The sequence below is a fragment of the Henckelia pumila genome, chromosome 2 (genome assembly GCF_033568475.1).
Source record: "Henckelia pumila isolate YLH828 chromosome 2, ASM3356847v2, whole genome shotgun sequence".
NCBI lineage: Eukaryota > Viridiplantae > Streptophyta > Magnoliopsida > Lamiales > Gesneriaceae > Henckelia > Henckelia pumila.
In genome coordinates, this window is record NC_133121.1 from 4,999,663 (window position 1) to 5,021,542 (window position 21,880).

Sequence of the window (21,880 nt, forward strand, 5' to 3'; positions counted from 1 at the left end):
TATAGTCGAGATAATCGAAGAGTTCATCCATGTCATCTAGACAACTCTCGCAGTCAACGAAATTCTCGGTACCAGTCAAGGTAGGCGGTCGGAACGATCGAAATATTTTCAAAAGAGTCTCCATCGGGGTTGCAGTAGCATCAAACTCATCCACTCCTGTACTATCTGAAAGAGTGGGTGCCCGGTTAGCCAACTTGTGGCTAAGGGCTTTTATGACTCTATGTATAAACAATCTTTTGTTTAATATAATTTACACTTTTAATAATAGCATTGACTTTATCTTCCTTCATATTGCTATATTATGATATACTATTGTTGTTTTGATGAAGACCTTGAATATACTATAGTGTATGTAAGATGGTAGCACATGAGGATGGCTATCATGAAACACATCTTATAGTCACTGTATATTCTAAACTTTTCCTAGTCGATTGAGCCGTCCGCAAATAAGGATAAGGATCGCTCGAGATTGAGACTAGCATTTGCGATGCCGAGTACCACGTTTCATTGGTATGGAACATAGAGATGTTCAAAGAATGCAAATGGATATTCATATGATGAATGATCGAACTACCATATCCGGACTTTTCAAGTGGTTATCACTTATCGAGTGGATAAAGTCCGCGGTTTTGGTTGTACACCATTAGTCCTTATTACTTGAAACATCATTGAGACTCTATATGCTAGTACTGTACTTTGACTCGTTTACCGACTCTATTGGGGTCATCAGGTGTCGGGATTGGGTACAGTTACGACACATATAGGAGTCGATGCTTTGTTGTCAAGGATTCACCACATACTTGCGAGTGTGGATATCCTATGCGATCTGAGGAGATATTAGTGTGACGAATCTCTGGCCAGAGTACATGATGTGTTTTAGGTTAATGGGTTATCCTAGTAACACATGCGATGTCACTATTTGATCTCCAAGATGTAATGCATAGTTATCGAATCTTGAACGACTCTCGATGCACCAATGGTTGTTGATTCGATCGGGATATATGGATGAAGGGACCGTACTGTACGCTAACCAAAATCTACTGGTTCTTGCAGGCACTATCAGTAATACCTAGGGAATCATGGGGCGATGTTGCTAGGCGCTCTTACCATGATTCGATGGGTAAGTCGGAAATTGTTGTTCCGAGTCACAAGGAGTTGTGAGCCTACGGCTAGCTGTATTCCTGAACCATTGAGGGTTACACAAGTAATGGATTACTAAAACCCCGTAGAGATAGTTAAATTTAAAGAGTTAAATTTAATGAAAGAGAAGTTGGACTTCTTAACTAAAGGGAGTGAGATTTCCTAAAATGACATAAGGATGGACATTTTTGGAAATCACTGAATTTGGATTCAGAAAAATTATCTTGACTCTAAAAGATGCAGAAATGGTTTATGTGCACATTGGTGAAATCAGTTTATCAATCGGAGTCACGATGAATTTTATATTAATTTCTATAACAACGGGCTTGGCTTGTTGGGCTTAAGTTATGGATTGTGGGCTTTAAGGAGTTAGAGTCCTAATACAATTATAACTTAATCTAGTCTAGAAATTATCTATAAATAGGACTGCAGTGTTCGAAAATTCCATAGCTTTTTCAATCTTGAATTTTCGAGAATCAGTCTAAATAATTCAAGGGGATTTTCGAAATCCTCTGTCCCTTTGGAGAAAATTCGGTCTGTGATTTTTGAGAAAAATTACAATCCGAATTAACATATCATATCTGTTTATTCTCTACGTAAAACTTCTGATTGATTTCTAGTGCAGTCAATCAGAGAGTTTCTGTTTTTCATTCGTGGACCTAATTCCGGAGAAAGATCGTGATGCCATCGGTTCCCGGGATTTACAAGAAGAGCAGATTAAATTCTGTTGGAGTCCACAATCAAGCCTTTGCTTGACAAGGTAAAATATTTAATTGTGATTATTTACTTTACTTACACAATTTAATCGTAAAAGTTTTGATGCCCTAATATGGAATCGTTCCATATAGAAAAATAAATTTTTAAACTTTCGCTGCACCGGGTATCAATTCTAATTGATCTGAACACCGTTTTCCAACACTATCCTGATCATTCGGCGGAGTTATCACTGGCGACAGATTCTCAGTCGAAGGAGGAGTCAAAGGTGTTTGGTTCCTTCACAAAGATCGTCGAGGTGCCATCTGATACCAAAGGGTTAGGACACAAAATCTCAAACATAATCTCAATCACATAACCTCGGTGTCCAAAACTCTGCTCTGAGTACCCAAGAATCTCAACAATATATGGAAACAGATAATAACACAAGGACAAATATATATCATGTAATTCATGCTTTATAAATTAAATCACAACTCATGTAATTCAATTAATTCAATAATAAATAAAGCATGCTCGCACGTATTTAAAATAATCATTTAAATAAATCAATCACATGCGAGAATTCAATTCATGCGGACTCGATCTACCCTGCTCACTCTAGTTCGACTCCAAGAATCTTACCGCTCTGATACCACTTAATGTGAGACCCCGTTTTCTAATCTTCTAATCTCAAATAATCAATCATAATTGAACACGATAAGCCGCGGAAAAACAATTCAATTTTTTTTTTAAAACATGCCTCGCGCGCGCACAGGCAAAAGGGTCAGTGGCCTCGAGGGAAGCTCGCGCCCGCGCGAGGAAGGGGCTCGTGCGCGCTCGTGCAAAAATACCCGAGCCACTCCAGGCAGCTCGCGCGCGCGCGAGGACAAGACTCGCCCGCGCGCAGGCCAAACGGGCAGAGAAACAGGGGAACCTGGAAATTCAAGCCAAACACAAATCAAATCAAAACCAAGCTCCAACATACAATACAACACGATAATTAAAACATATCACAAGTTCTAAATCCTGCCCGCAATACAAAACAAGTCGAGTTCTAAAATCAGAGTTCCAAAGACTCAACAAAACTAATACACGTTCAAAGGACTCGACCCTACGACGCGGAGTCTCACATCTATCAATCTCACCCCAAGCTAACCAAGACGACTCGGTCCAGCTCCTGATCCTCCTGTTGCCAAGTTACACATACAAAACAAAGACAACAACCGGAAACTCGGTTAGAAATATAATTTCTAAGTAAAAGAGACAGACACTCAATATCAAATAAACAATTCAATCGAAATGTGTCAATATAAATCATAACATCGAAATGATATTGAACGAATGCGTGAATTCAAAAGTCGAGATTATCAAGTCAGATAATCATAAAATCAATCGGTACTCGATTGGGATCCTAGGATCAAGTCTTCATGACAACTCACCGACGCACCCTTTCGGGGTGGAAGTCGGTCAACTCGATCCCCTAGACTTCAGAGCAACTATAAGAAGTATTCTGGCAATTGAAAAAACTCGAAATCCGAAGCCACTTCAATATAGCTTCCTAAAACGTCTAATTTCAAAACGAATCGAAAGTCGGCTCAATATGAATGCAAATGCAAACAATAACTAAATCAAGTTCCCACAAGCAAATAAACATGCGGTATGTGATTTTTGGGAACTCGAGAATAAGTCGATCTCGAGTATTCGTTCACATTCGTTTAAATGTCGAATTTTACCTTTTCTCGAAGCTTCAATCAATCCTGTCAAATAAGAGACAAATTGATTCAAACTCTAAACAATTCGAAACTCAAAGTCGATAAATCAAAAAATCTATACCGTCTTCAAACTCTTCGATGGATAACCGATCTCCAAGTCCTCTAATTCAAATCTCTAATCAACTGTCAAAACATCGAGACACGGATTCAATCTTGAAACCAATAATTCGAATAACTCAAAATCAACCGAATAACAAAGCCGGTAGTTCAAACTCGATTTTTATGGCATAACGGCTATAAACTGACTATCCGGAAATACAAACCAACAAACAACAATCACAATAACTCAATCATCAACCCAAACCATCAAAACAACTCAAATCCAACCTCAATCAAAATCACCATTTTCGAAAATATGCCTCAAAAATCATATAAAATCCAAATTTCGTTCTTTTTTCAAACCGACTTCGAATACACGATATATTGACTTCCAAGATCAAAATACTCGAATATTATCAAAATATGACAACTCAACAAAATCAAAGTTCAAGAGATCGTAGCAAAACTTACGTCCAAATGAAGCCCTCGCCGCGGTGATCGTGAAACTAAACTCGGATCGGATTTCTGACGGTCGGATCGAGCAAATCAGGTTGAAGGAAAAGCTTGGGAATCGATTCCCATGGCTTCAGGGAGAGAGAAATCGGTAGGAAGAGGGAGGAAGGAGAGGTATGGGCCAAGTCAACTAGTTGGGTTATAATATTAAAAATCCCACTTTTTGCATTTCAGTCCTTTATTTCTCCAAGTTTGCAAAATGAACTCCCTGCGAATATCAAAATGATTCTCAAACTCTGAAAACTCTGATTATCTCGCTTAAACTCAATTAATATTAAATCGGGGCATTACACTCAGCCTGGAGTTAAACAAAAGAACTGCTTCTCCTTTCTTAAATTCTCTTTGACGAATGCGTTTGTAATGTATTCTCTTGGACCTTTCTTTGTATGACACTGCCATATCGTATGCTTGATCTCGAAATTCCTCTAATTGGTTCAGCTCAAGCAATCTCCTCTCACCTGCAGCAGCAAATTCAAAATTTAATGCTTTGATAGCCCAATATGCTTGATGTTCTAACTCAACTGGTAAATGACATGCCTTAACAAACAACAGTCTATATGGGGAGGTGCCTATAGGAGTTTTAAAAGCAGTTCTGTAGGCCCATAATGCATCATCAAGTCAAAGTGCCCAATCCTTTCTATTTGTACTCACACTTTTTTTCTAAAATTTGCTTAATTTCTCGATTAGACACTTTTACTTGGTCACTCGTTTGAGGATGATAAGGTGTAGAAACTTTGTGCTTGACACCATATTTCTTCAAAAGTTTTTCGAAGAATTTGTTGCAAAAGTGGGTGCCAACATCACTAATAATTGCACGAAGTGTACCAAACCGATTAAAAATGTTTTTCGTTAAAAATTTTGTGACCACCAGTGCATCATTAGTTAAAAAAGCTTCTGCTTCCACCAATTTCGAAACATAATCGACAAAAACGAGTTTGGAAATGGTCCCATGAAGTCGATTCTCCACACATCAAATATCTCACACTCAATAATATTATTCAATGTCATTTCATGACGATTTGAGATATTACATGTCCGCTGATATCGATCACACTCAATGACAAAAGACCGTGCATCTTTAAAAATATTGGGCCAATAAAACCCATATTCAAGTACCTTAGCTGCCGTATTTATTGGCCCAGCATGGCCACCTACCTCACGGTCATGACAATTACTAAAGATACTTTTCATCTCTCCTTTCGCCACACATCTCCGGATCATAGAGTCGGCACAAATTTTAAACAAGAAAGGTTCTTCCCAAAAATAATGTTTTACATCTGACAGAAACTTTTTCTTTTGATGAAAAGACAAGTTATGTGGAAGTGTGCCCGTGACCAAGTAATTTGCAAAATTAGCATACCAAGGGGAGTTTTCTATGGCAAACAAATTTTCATCAGGGAACCAATAATCTATGTCCTCAGTATCATTCTGTGCACAATCAGGAATTCATTCTAGTCTAGACAGGTGATCAGCGACAACAATTTATACTCCTTTTTTTAATCCTTTATCTTTAAGTCAAATTCTTGTAAGAGCAGGATCCACCTAATCAACCTAGGTTTTGCATCTTTCTTAGCCAATATGTGTCTTATTGCAAAGTGATCAGTGTATACAGTGATTTTTGAAAGTACAAGATATGAATGAAACTTGTCAAGTGCAAAAACTACAGCTAGCAACTCCTTTTCAGTGGTAGCATAATTCAATTGAGCCTCATTCAAGGTTTTTATAACATAATAAATAGTACGGAATACCTTGTCTATCCTCTGGCCAAGTACAGCTCCAACAGCCGAGTCGCTGGCGTCACACATCACCTCAAATGGAAAATCCCAATCCGGTGAGGTCAGCACTGGTGCAGTCACCAATCTTTCTCTCAGAAATTCAAACGCCTGTAAACAATTGGAATCAAAATTAAAAGGTGTATATTTCATCAATAAAGAAGACAGAGGTTTTGCAATTTTTGAAAATTCTTTAATGAAACGCCGATAAAACCCGGCATGGCCTAGAAAACTTCTGACTCCCTTGATTGTCGTCGGTGGAGGTAAATTTTGAATGACTTGAACCTTGGCCCTGTCCACCTTGATTCTCTGCTCAGATATTCGGTGCCCTAAGTCAATTCCGTTGGTGAAAGTTCAGTGGAGCCGACACGGAGTCGAAGAAGCGACTTAGGAGACGGAGTCAGATATGATACATCATTTTCCAGAGTTATTCTGATATTGTGAGTTCTTATTTCAGTTTCTGGTTCTTAATTCTATCTTATGAGTTGTGATTCTTATTAATTTCGAGGGCAAAATATCTTCTTAGAGGGGGAGAATTGTAACGCCCCGATTTTATTTTAATTGAGATTATTTGAGATAATTAGAGTTTTCAGAAGTCGAGGGCCGTTTTGATATTTATCAGGGATTATTTTGCAATTTTTGGATATTTTGGGGACTAAAATGCAAATAATGGATTTTATATATTATCTACCACTTGTTTGACTTGGGATTAGTCTTCATCCTCCTCCTCCAACTCGTTTCTCTCCATGGAAGCTTAGGAACGTTTCTTTCAAGCTTTCATATTTGAGTTTTCGGTCGATCCGTCCGTTGGAATTTAATTCTGAAGGCAGTTTAGCGATCACAGCAGCGAGAGCTTCGTTCTATCGTAAGTTTTTTCCGATCAGATACTTTCTATTTTTTAGATGTCATTAGAATCGATTGAGTTTTGAATATGTTGTTCTTGATCGAGTTCTGATCGTTTATTCTCAGTCGATTTTGAAATGGAGCATCGTTCGGATTTGTTATCATTTTTGGATGTTTATTCGAAAATTTGGAGTTTGATATTGGTTGGGTTTGTGCTTTTATTGTTGTCTTAGCATTGAGTTGAGTTGTTTTCAATGTTGTACTGCTGTCTGTATTTCCGGTTCGATCAGTTTATAGCCGTTATGCTGCCGGTTTGAGTTTTGGGATTTTGAACCGTTTGAATTTGTTGAACTTTGGCTATTGGGTTTGATCGTCATTATTGATCCTATATTGTCTACGTACAGATTCGTTTGATGTTGTTGAGCTCGGAGTTAGCAGTAATCGATCGTCAAAGAATTGGACGAAGAGCGGTAAAGAGCTTTACCTTGAGAGTTTTGTTGTTTATGGTTGTATAGATTTTGATATAACATCCTTTTGTAGCTTATCCAGAGTTGGAGCTACACGAATCAAAAGGTAAAAGCAGTCATCGTCTAAGCAGAATAGAACACTCAAGACAGATTGTTCTTGAGTTTCCCTTAAATCACATACTTGCATCAATACTTGTTCTAGAATGGGGAACTTGTATTTTGATTGATATAACTCTTGTTGTTGATTGATTTATGGTTAATGCATTGTTATTTTATATGCATTCATATTGAGCCTAAATCTTTGATTTAAGCGGGCAGAGCAACCCTTTTTTTTAGACGTTTTAGGGGCTATATTGCGAGTGGCATGGGTGTAGAAGTTCACCTAGTGTCAGCATATTCCTTATAGTCGCACCAAAGTCTAGGGGCTTGCGATACGTAGCACCACCTCGATCGGGAGAGTCGGTGAGTGGTTACGTGATCTCATCCTCGGGATCCCAAAAGCAGAGCAGCAATTCCTTGATTATTAAAGTTGATATTCCTGTTTAAAAGACATGCATTTCATTCGTAATAGCATTGAATATGTTGTCGTTATATCATGCTATTGATATATTACTTGTTATTGCATGTTATGTTGTTTTTACTGGGAATATCATTCTCACCGGATTATCCGTCTGTTTCTTTGTTTTGTATGTGTACTTGACAACAAGTGGGGAAGGATCAGGTCAGAGGAGGCTTGGTTAGCTTCGGGATCAAGGGATAGAAGTGAGACTCAGTTTAGAAGTCGAATCAGCATGTCAATCTAGTTTATATATTTGAAGCATGTTTAGAATTCGAACTTATTATGTTTTGTATTCGGATTGTAATAGCTAGAACCGATGCATATTCTATCCTTTGGAGCAGTTTGATCAACTCTAAAACTTCATGTATTATTTGGAGAGATTGAGTTTGTAATGTATGATTATGTTTTGATGAAATTTTGGGAGTTGTATAACTTGGATCGAAGCATGTTTAGAACTTCTATCAATCGAGACTTTATATTGAGCTTAGGTATATTATGAAAGCATGCTTTGGTTTTGATATTTGATATTGCATGTATTTTCTACACCCCGTTTTGTTTATGGATTTGAATGCATGTAAAAAGCGAGCGTGGGAGTTTTTTTTAAGCTGAGCATTTTTTTGGGGACCTCGGGTTGCTAATCTTATCTTAGGGCAATAAACGATTAATAAAAAATTAATCATAACATAAAAGAATATTCAAAACAAGAGCTAAAAATTTTTTTTTTTTTTTAAAATGAGCCCCTCGCTCGATCGGTTAAACTTACCCGATCGAGCGAGCAAGTATAACCTGCTCTCGGTCTGGACATTTTTTGGCCTCGCTCGATCGGTGAAATATTACCGATCGAGCGAGCAACAAAGCTTGATTCTCTGTTTTGCTCAAACACAGGCCGCACTCAATCCGTAGATATTACCCGATCGAGCGGGCTCCCAAATTCTGGAAAATCTGTTGCAACATATAGCTGTCAATTGATATACATGCATTGACAAATAAGTCCTAACTCATAAATACATCTATTCATGAATATAAACTAGGATTTACTAAATAACAACATGTACAAGATCCTTGTTTTCTAACATGTTGGCATACAATACATTTCATCTGCTTAAAACCCGAGTCCTCACTTGCTAAAACTCTTCTTGATGCTATCCAAGCCAACTCTAGCTTGATCATGCCCCCAACCTGATGCAATGCACACATACAAACAAAGCAACAGCCGGATAGCTCCGGTGAGAATAAATCTCAGTATGAATAGCATGCATATACATCATTTAAACATATAACTAATTCACATCTTGAATTAACATAACATGCTAGCATTTATAAACGCATAATCTAAACCATAGAAGTCTCTAGGTTAATGCATAAATGCAATGCATATGCCAAAGAATAGGTTAGCAAAGCTGATACCAATAAAGCTTGGTTCTTTGGGATCCCGAGAAATAAAATAGCTCTCAAACCACCGACACTCCCATTCGAGGCAGCATCAAGTATTTTAATCCTCTGACTTTGGTGCAACTATAGTGAGTCTTCTGGCTCTGAACATAAATCCATATTCCGTGCCATGAGTCAATCTGACTCTTGGAAATAAATCTACATTCCATGCCACTCACTACAGCTCTCCAAACGTCATCTGCACTCTAGGCAATGGCTGCCCTCTGTGCTATTAAGGCTGGAGTTCAAGATGAATGCAACATAAGCTGTATGCATTAAAAGCTATAAAACACCTTGAACACTTGCTCAAATAAATCAACTAAGCAAAGCAAAGCATCTAATCACATAAATATATCAATAAATCTGTAAGCATCTCATAAGACATGTAAAACATGTTCAATACAGCTAATAGTATAAATCAACTGAAACAGGTAAACATTTACATAAATATTCTGGGACTTCAAGAAAATAGCTATCTTGAATAAGCTATCCCATTTATGTAAACGTAAATCATAACATATATAAAAACTAGCAAATATGTGATTTTAGGCAACTCGATAAGCAAAACAATCTCGAGTTATTATGCCCAACTTATTAATGTCTATTCATACCTGCATTTCTGATTCAAACATATTGAATCTGTTGCCAATACTGATCAACTCAAAGCTAGCCAAATCTGTCATCAAATTCTGCTTATTTCAATCAGTGCTACTTGAAGGTATTCTTGATTCAACTTCAAACACTTCAAGTCATTCGAATTCGAACTCGTCAATTCAACTTTGATAATCTTCAATTCAAATCTGAAATATATTATAACATATTGAAACATCAATTTCCAATCTGAATCGATGTTTCTTTACAGCTGATACAGTTCTAATCTTGCTAATACAATCGGAATTCAAACCGACGTCGCAACTATTCGAGTTCGATAAATCTTTTCAATTCAAATATCATTATACCTTCATTCTAAATATAATCATATATTCAATTCATCCACTAAACACTTGAGGATGAGCTTTAAGCATATAGAATGAATAACAATTCAAAATCTTGAACCGGCGGCGTAACGATATGATTTCGGTCTATCCAAAAGCTTAAACATCATTTAGACAATCATATCAATCATATATTATCACCAATCCTACAAGAGAATTTCAAAATATACAGCCCCTAAAACATCAGATTTTCGAAAATTCTTCCAATATTCCAAAACATGTCCAAACGACGATCTTTTCTCGATCCATCTTAGATATGCTATCGTCGTATATGCTAGAACATGTTTATACAATCAAATCTTAATTCTAACAACATCATAAAATTAAAACATGGTAGAACTTCATAAAAATTACGTCAAAACGTAGCACTCGTAGCTGTGATCGCAAATATACGATCAATCGGAAATTCTACCGGGCGGATTGAATTTAATCGGGACTAGAAAGATTGAAAAATGGCTTCGAACCCTTCCTTTTCCCCTTCTCTCGTTTTCTTCTGGAAATCTGATGATTTTTATTCCCTTTTCACGTTTAAACATATCAAGTAGCAAGGAATTTGCATTTTGGTCCCTGAACTTTGGCCTAATTGCAATTCAGTCTTCCGGACAAGCGATTTAATTCAATTTCAATCCTAAATAATTTAAGAATATTAGAATTCAATTCTAAACTCTAAATATTCTCAAATTAAATATTCTTGGATTAAAATTAAATCATTTCTGACATTATTGCATTTTAGTCCCTGAATTGCTCAATATTTGTAAATTGGCCCTTTCTCGGATTTCATCCTCAAAATTCATTCTTGATATTTATCATCTTGGAATTCACATCTTAAATTCCATAAATATCAATTGTAAATATTTTTAATCTTTTAATTTAAGAATTCTGGATAATAAAATCTTAAAATCCAAAAATCCTTAAATTAAATATTTTTGACCCGAAATTAAAATTTCACATTTCTTAACTTCTTCAAATAAATACCTTCTCATATCCGGAATTTAAATCTTAAATCCCGTCATTAAGAACTAAATATTTCCGGGCCTTACAGTTTCTGCCTAGGCTTCCCGCGCGCGTGCGAGCCTTCAGCATCGTTGCTGGAGGTGAAGCCCGCGCGCGTGAGATGTTTATCTCGCGCGAGCGCGTGGCATTTTAAAGAATTTTTTAAATCTTGTTTTTATTCTGGATTATTTTTTGTTTAATCCGAGATTAGATGTTTAGAACCGAGGTCTCACATTAAGTGGTATCAGAGCATAAATTCTTGGTTTTTAATTTAGAAACGAGCGGGGTAGATCGAGTCCGCGTGTATTGACTTCTCGCATGTGTTTGATTTATTTAATTGTTTTATTAAATACCATGCGAGCATGTTCATATCATTTATATTGGGAATTATGTTTCTTACCGGAGTTATCCGTCTAATGTTTTGTTTTGTATGTGTGCATGACAATAGGTGGGGCAGGAGCTGGTCAGACTTGACATGGATAGTTTGGGATAGAGTCTTAGTATGTGGTGACTCGGGTTATAGCAGATGATGTACCTTATGAGTTGTTAAACATGTTAGAAAAAAAAACGAGAACTTTGTATATAGGTTCTACTTGTTGTATACTTGTTTATAATCTAGTTTTTCTTGTATTCGGATCACTAGATGAATGTGATATCAACTTGTGAACATGTTTAGAACTTGATATAAATGTATGTGCATGTTTTGGATTTAAAAGAGCAAGCTTTGGAAGAGATTAAAAAGAGCAAAGGAGAGTTGCAGAAAACAGGGCAGAGCACTGCACAGGGCAGCGCTCGAACTGCAATATTTTGCAGCTCGGGCGCAGCCCAACCAGTAGGTTGGGTATTCAAGGAGCGCCCGAGCGGCCAAATAGTTTAGCTCGAGCACACCCCCCCTTTGAATTTAAAAAAAAAATTGTTGATCTTCTTCCTTACTTGATTAATTAAGGATGCTTTGTCATTACTTGCCCCCATAAGAATTGAGATTAGCAACCCGAGGTCCCCATAGTAACAAAATAAAGAAAGATTTACCTCTAACTTTTACTCGTCCTCTGCTTCGAAGATGAAGAAGTTGGGTGGGCAACAGGGATAGACCGTAGACGATGTCAAGATGAAGAGAAATCAACCATGATTGTACATTGATTTTCGAGAATTTGCGATGGAATCAGAGCAAAAATCAGAGCGATTGATTTGGAGTAAAAATTAGCGTCAAATTGGGTATCTTGGTGAGAAAGGCGGATAAGTGAATATGTGTCTGATCCGATTAGTGAGATGAATATCTGTATTTTAAATGAGCTGACCCAGACGATCTGACAGGAGACCCACTAAAAAACGTATTTTAGATTTATTTTAATTTAATAACAAATGATAAGATGTTTGAGTTTTATTTTAATAAAATATAATTTTTTTTAAAAAAATAACATATTTATAAAATATAAAATAAATAATATAATATATACACAAATTTATAATAATTTAATGGATGAGGCTACATCTAGATAGAGTATTAGACGTTGGACAGTGTTCTAAAATGCAACGTCTAGACCTGCCTAGGCGATAGGCGGTTGCCCGCTTCCTCGCTTTTTGTTAGGCGTTGCCTGCCTAGGCGGACAGAATCTGCCTAGGAGGCGATTACTATTTTTTATTAAAAAAAATTAAAAATAAAAAACTAAAAGAGAGAGACGCTACGCGAGAAACAAACACAGAAGAAAAGAATAAGCGCAGAAAACAAAATTAAGCAAAAAAATTAAATCTCTTATTACATATGAATACTTGATATTTATTAATATCTACGTTGTTGTTGTTGTTGTTGTTATTATTATTATTATAATTTTTATAAGAGTTTCGTATATAATAAAAAACATAAGACATAAAAATTATATTTTATAATAAAACTAATCAATATCCAAAGTTATTTATTATTTAGATTTTAAAGAAAAAATCGCCTATGCGCTAGGCGATGGGTCGTCGCGGGCCAACCGCAGCGAGCTTTTTAAAACATTGAATTTGGATTACACATTGCACTTGAATCACCCAATTAATTGAACAAATAACGACCTAGCTAGACCCAAGAGCTAATCTTTTAAGCTTATTTAAGATAATTATTTATTTATATTTATTATTACAATTATTTATATTATTATTGCTTCCCACACGTTCAAATTAAAGTAACGAAATTATATTTTGCTTTCCATAACCCGGAGTCCAGTCCACCACAATTCCATAAATATATATATACTATTATATAAAATTTGGGCACCCTTTAATAACTACTTTTGGTGTGTCAAGATGACACCAATGTTTTTCTCCATGTTACCCCTATTCATTGAGAGTTCTCTGCACATTTTTTCTTTTTTTATTTTGAAGGAAAAGAACAAAATAACATTTTGACAACTTTCATAATTCTAATTTCATCTCACGTCTCTCTCACATGTCTCCCAAAGAACGTTCTTTTCTCCCAAACCAGAAATATAAAATAAATTTTATTAAAAAATACAGTAAAAGCAAACAATGCGTGCTTCGGATCACTAGTATATATAAAACTTGGGTACCCTTTAATAACTACTTTTGTTGTGTCAAGATGACAACAACTTTCTTCTTCATTTTCTCTCTCTCTCTCTACACAGCTTCCCTTTTTCTTTTTTTCTTTTTTTAAAGCAAATGACAAAATAATATTTTGACAACTTCCCTAATTCTAATTATATCACACGTCTCTCTCTCACATATTTTCCAAACGAATGTTCTTTTCTCCCAAACCAAAAATAAAAGTAAATTTTATTTAAAAAATACTGTAAAAACAGCAACGCGTGCTTCGTCGTCGGCCTACCGCATAGCGCTTTTTAGAACATTGAATTTGGATTATACATTTCATTTGAATCACTCAATTAATCAAACAAATAACGACCTAGCTAGAACCAAAAGCTCCTCATTTAAGATAATTATTTATTATTTATTTATATTTATTATTACAATTATTTATATTATTATTGATTTTTTTAAAAAAAATCCGGCACCTTTAAATTAAAGTAATGAAATTATATTTTTCTCTCCATAACCCGGAGTCCAATCAACCACAATTCCATTATTTATATCTTTTTGTTCAACTGCTAACTAATCAACGTTTCTTATTTCCCTCTAAAATTCCAAAACATATTCATTCATTTTTTCTTTTGTGTTTTTGAAACGTCTGTCTTATTTTTTGAACCTAAGTGAGATCTCTTTTTCAACCCAAAACAAAAATTATATTCATTTTTTTTTAATTTCTTATAAATTTAGAAAAACTATTTTTTTGTTGATTTTATTTATATATATATATATATAATATTTCATTGCACACGCATTGTGCGTGCATATGTCTGTCACCTGTTAAAGAGATAACCGAACGCGGGTTAGGGCGCGATCTTTTCCTTTCGCAAGCAGGACCCAACCACGTAAGAGATGGCGATAAATGTTTTGTTTTGTTCTTCTATATATTTATTTATTTCTGTTTTTGTTTTGAATTTATGCTAAAGCTAGCCGTGGTTTGATTGTAATCGAATCCAAAAGTTGAATGGGATCCTAATTTTGCAGTGCTTCGTTCAATGGATGCTGGTAAGTCTAAAGTTCAACGGATTCCTAATTCTGCAGTCCTTCGTTCAGTGGATGCTGATGAGTTGTCGCTCCTACGTCTTGTACGTTGTTCTTTGCTTTCTACTCCATTTGATTCGATCCTATAGCTTTTCCCCTTACGTCGAAGATACATACAAAGAATTGGGGAAAGAAAACTTCTCCGCAAAAATTTACTCACCCCATATTTGAACGTGGAAAACTAACCTTTGTTTAAATTTGTTGACAGCGATGTGATGTCTATATGGACCCACGTAAAAGTCTTAACAAGGTTACTCATTTTTATGTGGATGGTTTCAGCGCTGTCACGGATTCGGCAAAAGCAGCCTTAAACGTCTACAATGAGAAAGAAGTTAGATAAATTATTTATTAGCCTTGATTGCTTAGTAAGCCAAATCATGTTTTGTTCTTTTGGATTCGATTGCAGCGAAAGAATTTTATTTTCCTGAAAGTTGTCAAGCTTAACCAAGTTCATATGGATGCCTACTTGACATTTTGGGCATGGATTGTTGAAAGTTGTGAGCTCCGACTTTTTCGAGCTGTTGTTAAACCGCTGGGTGGGAATAATGTTTTGCTTTGTGAGATCAAGGTATCATCCTCGCCATTTTGTCCTAGTCAATTTTTGCTTTAACACCATCCTTGTTGCCAAATGAAATTTTTTGCTTTACAATCTTGAAAACCCCATCTTTCTATAGCCATGTGTTAGGCATTGCAAATTCAAACCAAGAAGAAATTCCTTAGCTGGTTCATTATTGAATTTGGATTTGCTAGTTCTTTTCTGCTTTAAAACTGGCCACCAGGAGTTTATTACTTGTGTTATATAACAAGCCCAAGTCAACTATAGGATGTGAAATGGAGGGAGATGTGACATAGAAGATGTAACAGAGATATGTGACACATATCTTGTTTTATGGTGTTTTTAAGTAAATGCTATGGTGTTTTTGAGTAAATGTTTGAATATTCTTGAGTTGCGGATAGTCAATAGCGAAGTCTTCGACCAATTTTGAAGCTTATAACAAAACCAAAATTTTACAGTAGGTTTGAATAGGCGAAAGTGAAATATAACTGCATCATCAAAGGCTAAACTTTCTTTTTCGTCGTTCCTTTTTCGTTGGCATATGAAGTTTGGATGTTAATTTTTTAAAATATGTTTAGGATGGCGATATAATGACGATCCCGGATTACCATGAAGAATGTTGTCCACGCATATCTAGGCGTGTGGAACATCACTCCCCTTACAAAAGGTACCTTAATTTGTTCCTCTATTATTCTTGTCATTATTGATATTTTAGCTTTAAAACAAAATTGTCTTAGTAGTCATATAATCATATGATTCGTTAATTACTATGTTTTGTGATGTTTGCGGTTTGACAGGGGTAGAGCGTTACGGCGCAAGAGAACTTGTAAATCACTTCGATCTTCTCGCATTTTCCCTTCGCAAGAAGGGCCGATAGCGGAACCAGGTACGAGATGGCGATAAATGTTCGTTTTTGTTCTTTTCTTTTTCTTTTTTTTTTTTTTTTTTCTGTTTTCGTTTTGAATTTATGCTAAAGCTAGCCGTGGGTTGATTGTAAGCGAATCCAAAAGTTGAATGGGATCCTAGTTTTGGAGTACTTCATTCAATGGATGCTGATAAGTCAAAAGTTCAAATGGATCCTAATTCTGCAGTCCTTCGTTCAGTGGATGCTGATGAGTTGTCGCTCCTACGTCATGTACGTTGTTCTTTGCTTTCTACTCCATTTGATTCGATCCTATTGCTTTTCCCCTTGCGTCGAAGATACATACAAAGAATTGGGGAAAGAAATCTTCTCCGCAAAAATTTACACATGCCATGTTTGAATGTCGAAAACTAACCTTTGTTTAAATTTATTTACAGCGATGTGATGTCTATATGGACCCACGTAAAAGTCTGTGCGAGGTTACTTGTTTTTATGTGGATGGTTTCAGCGCTGTCAGTGATTCGGCAAAAGCAGCCTTAAACGTCTACAATGAGAAAGAAGTTAGATAAATTATTTATTAGCCTTGATTGCTTAGTAAGCGAAAATTGCGAAATGATGTTTTGTTCGTTTGGATTCGGTTGCAGCAAAAGAATTTTACTTTGCTGAAAGTTGTCAAGCTTAACCTAGTTTATATGGATGCCTACTTGACATTTTGGGCGTGGATTGTTGAAAGTTGTGAGTTCCGACTTTTTCGAGCTGTTGTTAAACCGCTGGGTGGGAATAATGTTTTCCTTTGTGAGACTAAGGTATCATCCTCTCCATTTTGTCCTAGTCATTTTTTGATGTTAACACCATCCTTGTTGCAAAATGAAATTTATCAAGGTATCATCCTCGCCATTTCGAACTAGGGGTTCATTACTTGTGTGATAGCTATGTGAGTTTATCTATCACGAACCCAAGTGAACTATAAGATGTGAAATGGAGAGAGGTAGTATAGAAGACATTGCAGAGATATGCGACTCATATGTAGTCTGCAAGTTCTAAATGTTGTAAGCAAACGGAGTGGTTTTCCTGTGCCATGTTTTTAAGTAAATGTATGAATATTCTTTTGAATTGTGGATAATGGAGTTTTCCACCGGTTTGAAGCATATATCAAACCAAAACTTTTGAGTAGGCTTGAATAAGCGAAAGATGAATATAACTTTATCATCAAAGTCTAAACTATTTACCTTTTTGTTGGCATGTGAAGTTTTGATGTTAAGTGTTATATATTATTAGGATGGTGAGGAAATGACGATCCCGGATGACCATGAAGAATATTCTCCTTGCATAATCAAACGCGAGGAAGATCAACCACTTTACACAGGGTACCTTAACATCCCCTTTTTTTATGAACTATGTCTTGGATTGTCTGCATGCATGTGACATTATCTTCTCGGTTTTTTTAAAAATGAAAAGTAATTCGCATTGTTTGACCTTATAAGTGGCTCTGCTGATGGATTGGTTGATGCCAACAGTAGCTCATCTGTCGGTAGAGGTGGTGAAGATCTGGATTCGGTTGGATGGGATCAAAATTTTACTGGGTATCATTCGATGGATGATTATGAGTTGTCACTCCTACGTCATGTATGTTGTCCTTTGCCTTTTACTCGTTGTCATTCAAAACAAAGAATTGGGGAAGAAGAATTTTTTTAAGTCTTTTACTGTATTATTATTTGATAGCTAACTGGGGTTAACACTCTATATTTTAGTTAGGCAGAGATATCGAAAACTAACCATTGTTTAAATCTGTTCTCAGATATGCGATATTTATATGGACCCACGCAAAAGTGAATGCGGTGGAGGCTTTACTCAGTTTTATGTCGATGGTTTAAGTAATGTCAGGGATCGGGCAAAAACAGCTTTAAACGTCTACAATGCGAAAGAGATTAAACAAATTATTTACTAGCCTAAATTGCTTAATAAGCTTAGTGATGTTCGTTTGTTTTGGTTACAGCAAAAAAATTTCTATCTCGAGAGGGTTGTCAAGTTGAACAAGTTTTCTAGGTATTATTTCTTGACATTTTGGGCACGGAGTGACAAAAGTGATGAGCGCCGTCTCTTTCGAGCTGTTGTTGATCTGCTAGGTCCAAATAAAGTTTTGGTTTGTGAGATCAAGGTACCGTCCTCGCTGTTTTGCTTTGCCCTTGTCAATCTTTTGTTACCGTTTCAATCGAGTTATTTCCATACTCGTTCCTTGTTAATATGAATGTTTAATTTTATATTTTGCGCTTTTGGTGATGCCAAATGAAACTTGTTCCCTTACAAGCTTCGAAAACCTTGTCTTGGGTATATCCCCACATGTTGAGGCACGCAAATTCAAACCAAGTTGAGGTTAAATAAAATCCCCCGTCAGTTCATTACTTCATGATTGAATTTGGATTTACTAGTTCTTTTTAGCTCTCGAACTAGGGGACAGTTGTTCATAACTTGTTTTGATTGCACCAATAGCTATGTGAGTTTATCAATCACAAGTCCAAGACAACAACTATAATACGAAACGGAGAGGGTGTATGCGTCGTGCTGTCAGCAAATTCTAAATGTATTGAAATAGAGTGGTATATAAATATATACATATTTATATATTCGCATATGGAGTTTGGATGTTAATTCTTGTTATATATTTTTAGGATGGCGAAGAAATGATGGTCCCAGCTGAGCATGAAGAATATTGTCCTCGTGAATCTGAACGTGAGGAAGATTTTGTTCCTCGCACCGTTGACACACAGTAGTACGTACCTTAATGTGTTCCTATTTTATTCTTGTCGTTTTTTCTTAGTTGGAAAACCATATGTTCTGTTAATTACTGTGTAATGTGAAGTTTGCGGTTTGCCATTAGTTGAGTGTTTATTATATATTCCATCTTTAAGATTGTTGTAGTTGGAGAGTCATATGTTCTATTTATTATTATGTTATCTGATGTTTGTCATCGGATGAGTATTTATGTAGCTTTGAGATTTTGACAATTATTCAAGCATTTGGTATTCTCTTACTTGGCTTCTTCTTATTATTATTATTATTATTATTATTATTATTATTTTATTTTATTTTTATTATTTTTTTTAATGACATGCACAAGGTTTGATGACCTAAGCTCGGATGAGCTGATGGTGGTGTAGATCTGGGCTCGGTGGCTGTTTCCAGTGGTGATTAAACTAATAGGCTATCAGCCTATCATGCACTATCTTTATATTTCGAAATTATGGTTTAGGACTATGAAACTTTAAATTGTGAAATCTCGTACTTAATTTCAATCTACCGACTTATAGTTGTCACCGCAACTACCCGATGTCATATATCTGTGCGCATTGTTGATTACGGATTTTATTTACTCGATCATGTCACAAATTAAACTACCCGATGTCATATATCTGTGCGCATTGTTGATTACGGATTTTATTTACTCGATCATGTCACAAATTATTCTTTCAAACCATTCAACATATAAAAATATGATGAAGTTAGCTACCACTCGATATATCAATTCATAGTAATAATAAAAAATCATTAGTTGAGATGAAAACCAAATATTCAAAGTTCAATTGTATACAAGTGGCTAGGGTGGGATCCTTTAATTCCCAACAAAAAAATATGAGTTTAGCTGATGAAATTCATTATTGAAAGTAGAGAAATCGAGATTTAAATAAATTTTATGAATTAAAAATATTAAAAATGGAAGAAAAGAGAGAACACTGCGCGTAACTTGTTTTTTGCGTTTGTGCAAAAGATCTCCTCGAATGACACTAAACAAACTTTTGCACGCCCTAACGCGAATTGATTTAACTTCAGCTTCAAGTTTCCTTCAACTCGCGACGAGGCATGCAATTGTTTTTCCCTAGCGTGAGATTTTCTGTCTTTAGCTCACATTTCTTCATAAATTTGTGATGGAACAGTAAACTTTCGCGAGACTGGCATAAATCTTGTTGCTTAAATTTTTATTTCACCACCTTGGGTTCAATTTTTTTTGTCTCTCTTTCTCCTATAAATCAACATTATAATGAGTGGCCCGTGAACACAAGCTACAAAATAAATAAATGAAATGCATACTCGATACAATAACATAATGCCAAAAAAAAAAAAAAAGTACTCAATATGACTTAACAAGACACATGAAATCCATACCTATCAACTTTCTCATACTAACATTTTACTCATCCTCGAGCACAATAAGTAAAAAGTAAAAACAAGAACGAAGACCAATTCAAGGATGATTTCACAGTTAATAGTCGTGCCTTAGCTAATTTTTTTTACGCTACTCAAATATTAAAGCACAACTTAAGTTTTCGCACAACTTAAGTTTTTGCACGACCATTTAACTTTATACACTACATCTCTATATTGCACATGAACGTGCATGTGTGTCATGCCATTTTTAGTGTCAAGCACTTCAAGTAGAATTTCACATGGATCCAAGATAACTCGATTGACAAGTCAGTATAAGTATACCTTTCATGCATCCCATTTCCAATACTTATCACACATCAAACAAAAATCACCAGGATTTTTCAGGTGTATAGTATGGCTTAGGTGTGTACTACATAAGAAAAAGAACAATATTTGCAAACAAGGGAGTACAATGATTAAAAATATATGATGCACCATCAAATTTTCATCTCACATTATTCTACTTCTTACATTTCTTTTTTAGCCTTGAATTCATTTCGCTTCGAATTACATTTTTTATTTTTCACAAAGCTCCACCTTTCCTTAAATTATCCTTTTTAGGTCTCTTTTTGAAAGAACTACATAATGCATGATCTTCATGATCTTCAGTTAGCAACAATAGAGCTTGCACTAAAACTCTAGATCCATTACTTGTGCGGTGAACATTGTGAAATATTTACCGATCATAAGAGTTTGAAATAATTTTTTTTTTTTTTTACATAAAAGAGTTTAATATGATGCAACGTTGATTGCTAGAGCTAGTGAAAAATTCTGATTTTGACATTAGCTACCACCCACTAGCGGTTCCAGTAAGGGGCAAGCCTTGAATTTTTTTTTAAATTACTAAAATACCCTTATATTTTAAAAATTATAGTTTATGAACATAAATTAAGAAACAAACACGGAAATACAAAAAAATGGTTAAAAAATTTAAGTTAATCTTCATTGTTTAATATGTGCAAAGTGACCCAAAAATTTATGGCCCGTAATATTTAATAAATTTTAGTCCAATCACTAAGTTTTTAAACTTAAACACAAATGAGTTTTAAGTTTTTTAAATCTAAAAACAAATTATTGAAGCAAGAATTGTTAACTTACAAGCTTATGAGTTTGAATTTTATTTTACCAGTTGCAACAACTGCATTGAAGAAAAAAAAATTTGCTGAGAAGATTATTACGAATATTAATTAATTATACTGAAATATATATATATATATATATTAGTTTATCGAATGAAGTTATTATTAATTATTTTTAGAAAATGAAAATTCGTAGAGGTAAATTGTAAGTGAAATTTAAAATTTAAAAATATTATGAGATTCACGGGTCTTCACACGTAAGAATTTGGTGGTCACTGAAGACTTGGCATTTTTATCCATATAAATATACCATGACAAGTGCAGGTCTCAATGGAA

General features: G+C 35.3%; 1 protein-coding gene across 6 annotated transcripts; it reads left to right on the forward strand.

Annotated features, from left to right (window-relative positions):
- Window positions 1-14,562: 14,562 nt before the first annotated feature.
- LOC140881592 (uncharacterized) lies at window positions 14,563-19,549 on the forward strand. 6 transcript variants are annotated; one of them, XM_073287018.1, is made up of 14 exons: window positions 14,563-14,648; window positions 14,788-14,888; window positions 15,053-15,175; window positions 15,251-15,412; window positions 15,979-16,067; window positions 16,198-16,286; window positions 16,399-16,535; window positions 16,700-16,822; window positions 16,907-17,068; window positions 17,541-17,629; window positions 17,747-17,888; window positions 18,259-18,420; window positions 18,932-19,032; window positions 19,381-19,549. In XM_073287018.1, coding segments are annotated over exons 2-14 (1,470 nt in total). In that variant the 5' UTR covers window positions 14,563-14,648; window positions 14,788-14,798; the 3' UTR covers window positions 19,382-19,549. The 6 variants fall into 6 exon arrangements, with proteins under 6 accessions (XP_073143119.1, XP_073143117.1, XP_073143121.1 ...); XM_073287016.1 differs by lacking the exon at window positions 19,381-19,549 and having other exon boundaries at window positions 18,932-19,216; XM_073287020.1 differs by lacking the exon at window positions 19,381-19,549 and having other exon boundaries at window positions 17,780-17,888; window positions 18,932-19,216.
- The last annotated feature ends 2,331 nt before the right edge of the window (window positions 19,550-21,880 follow it).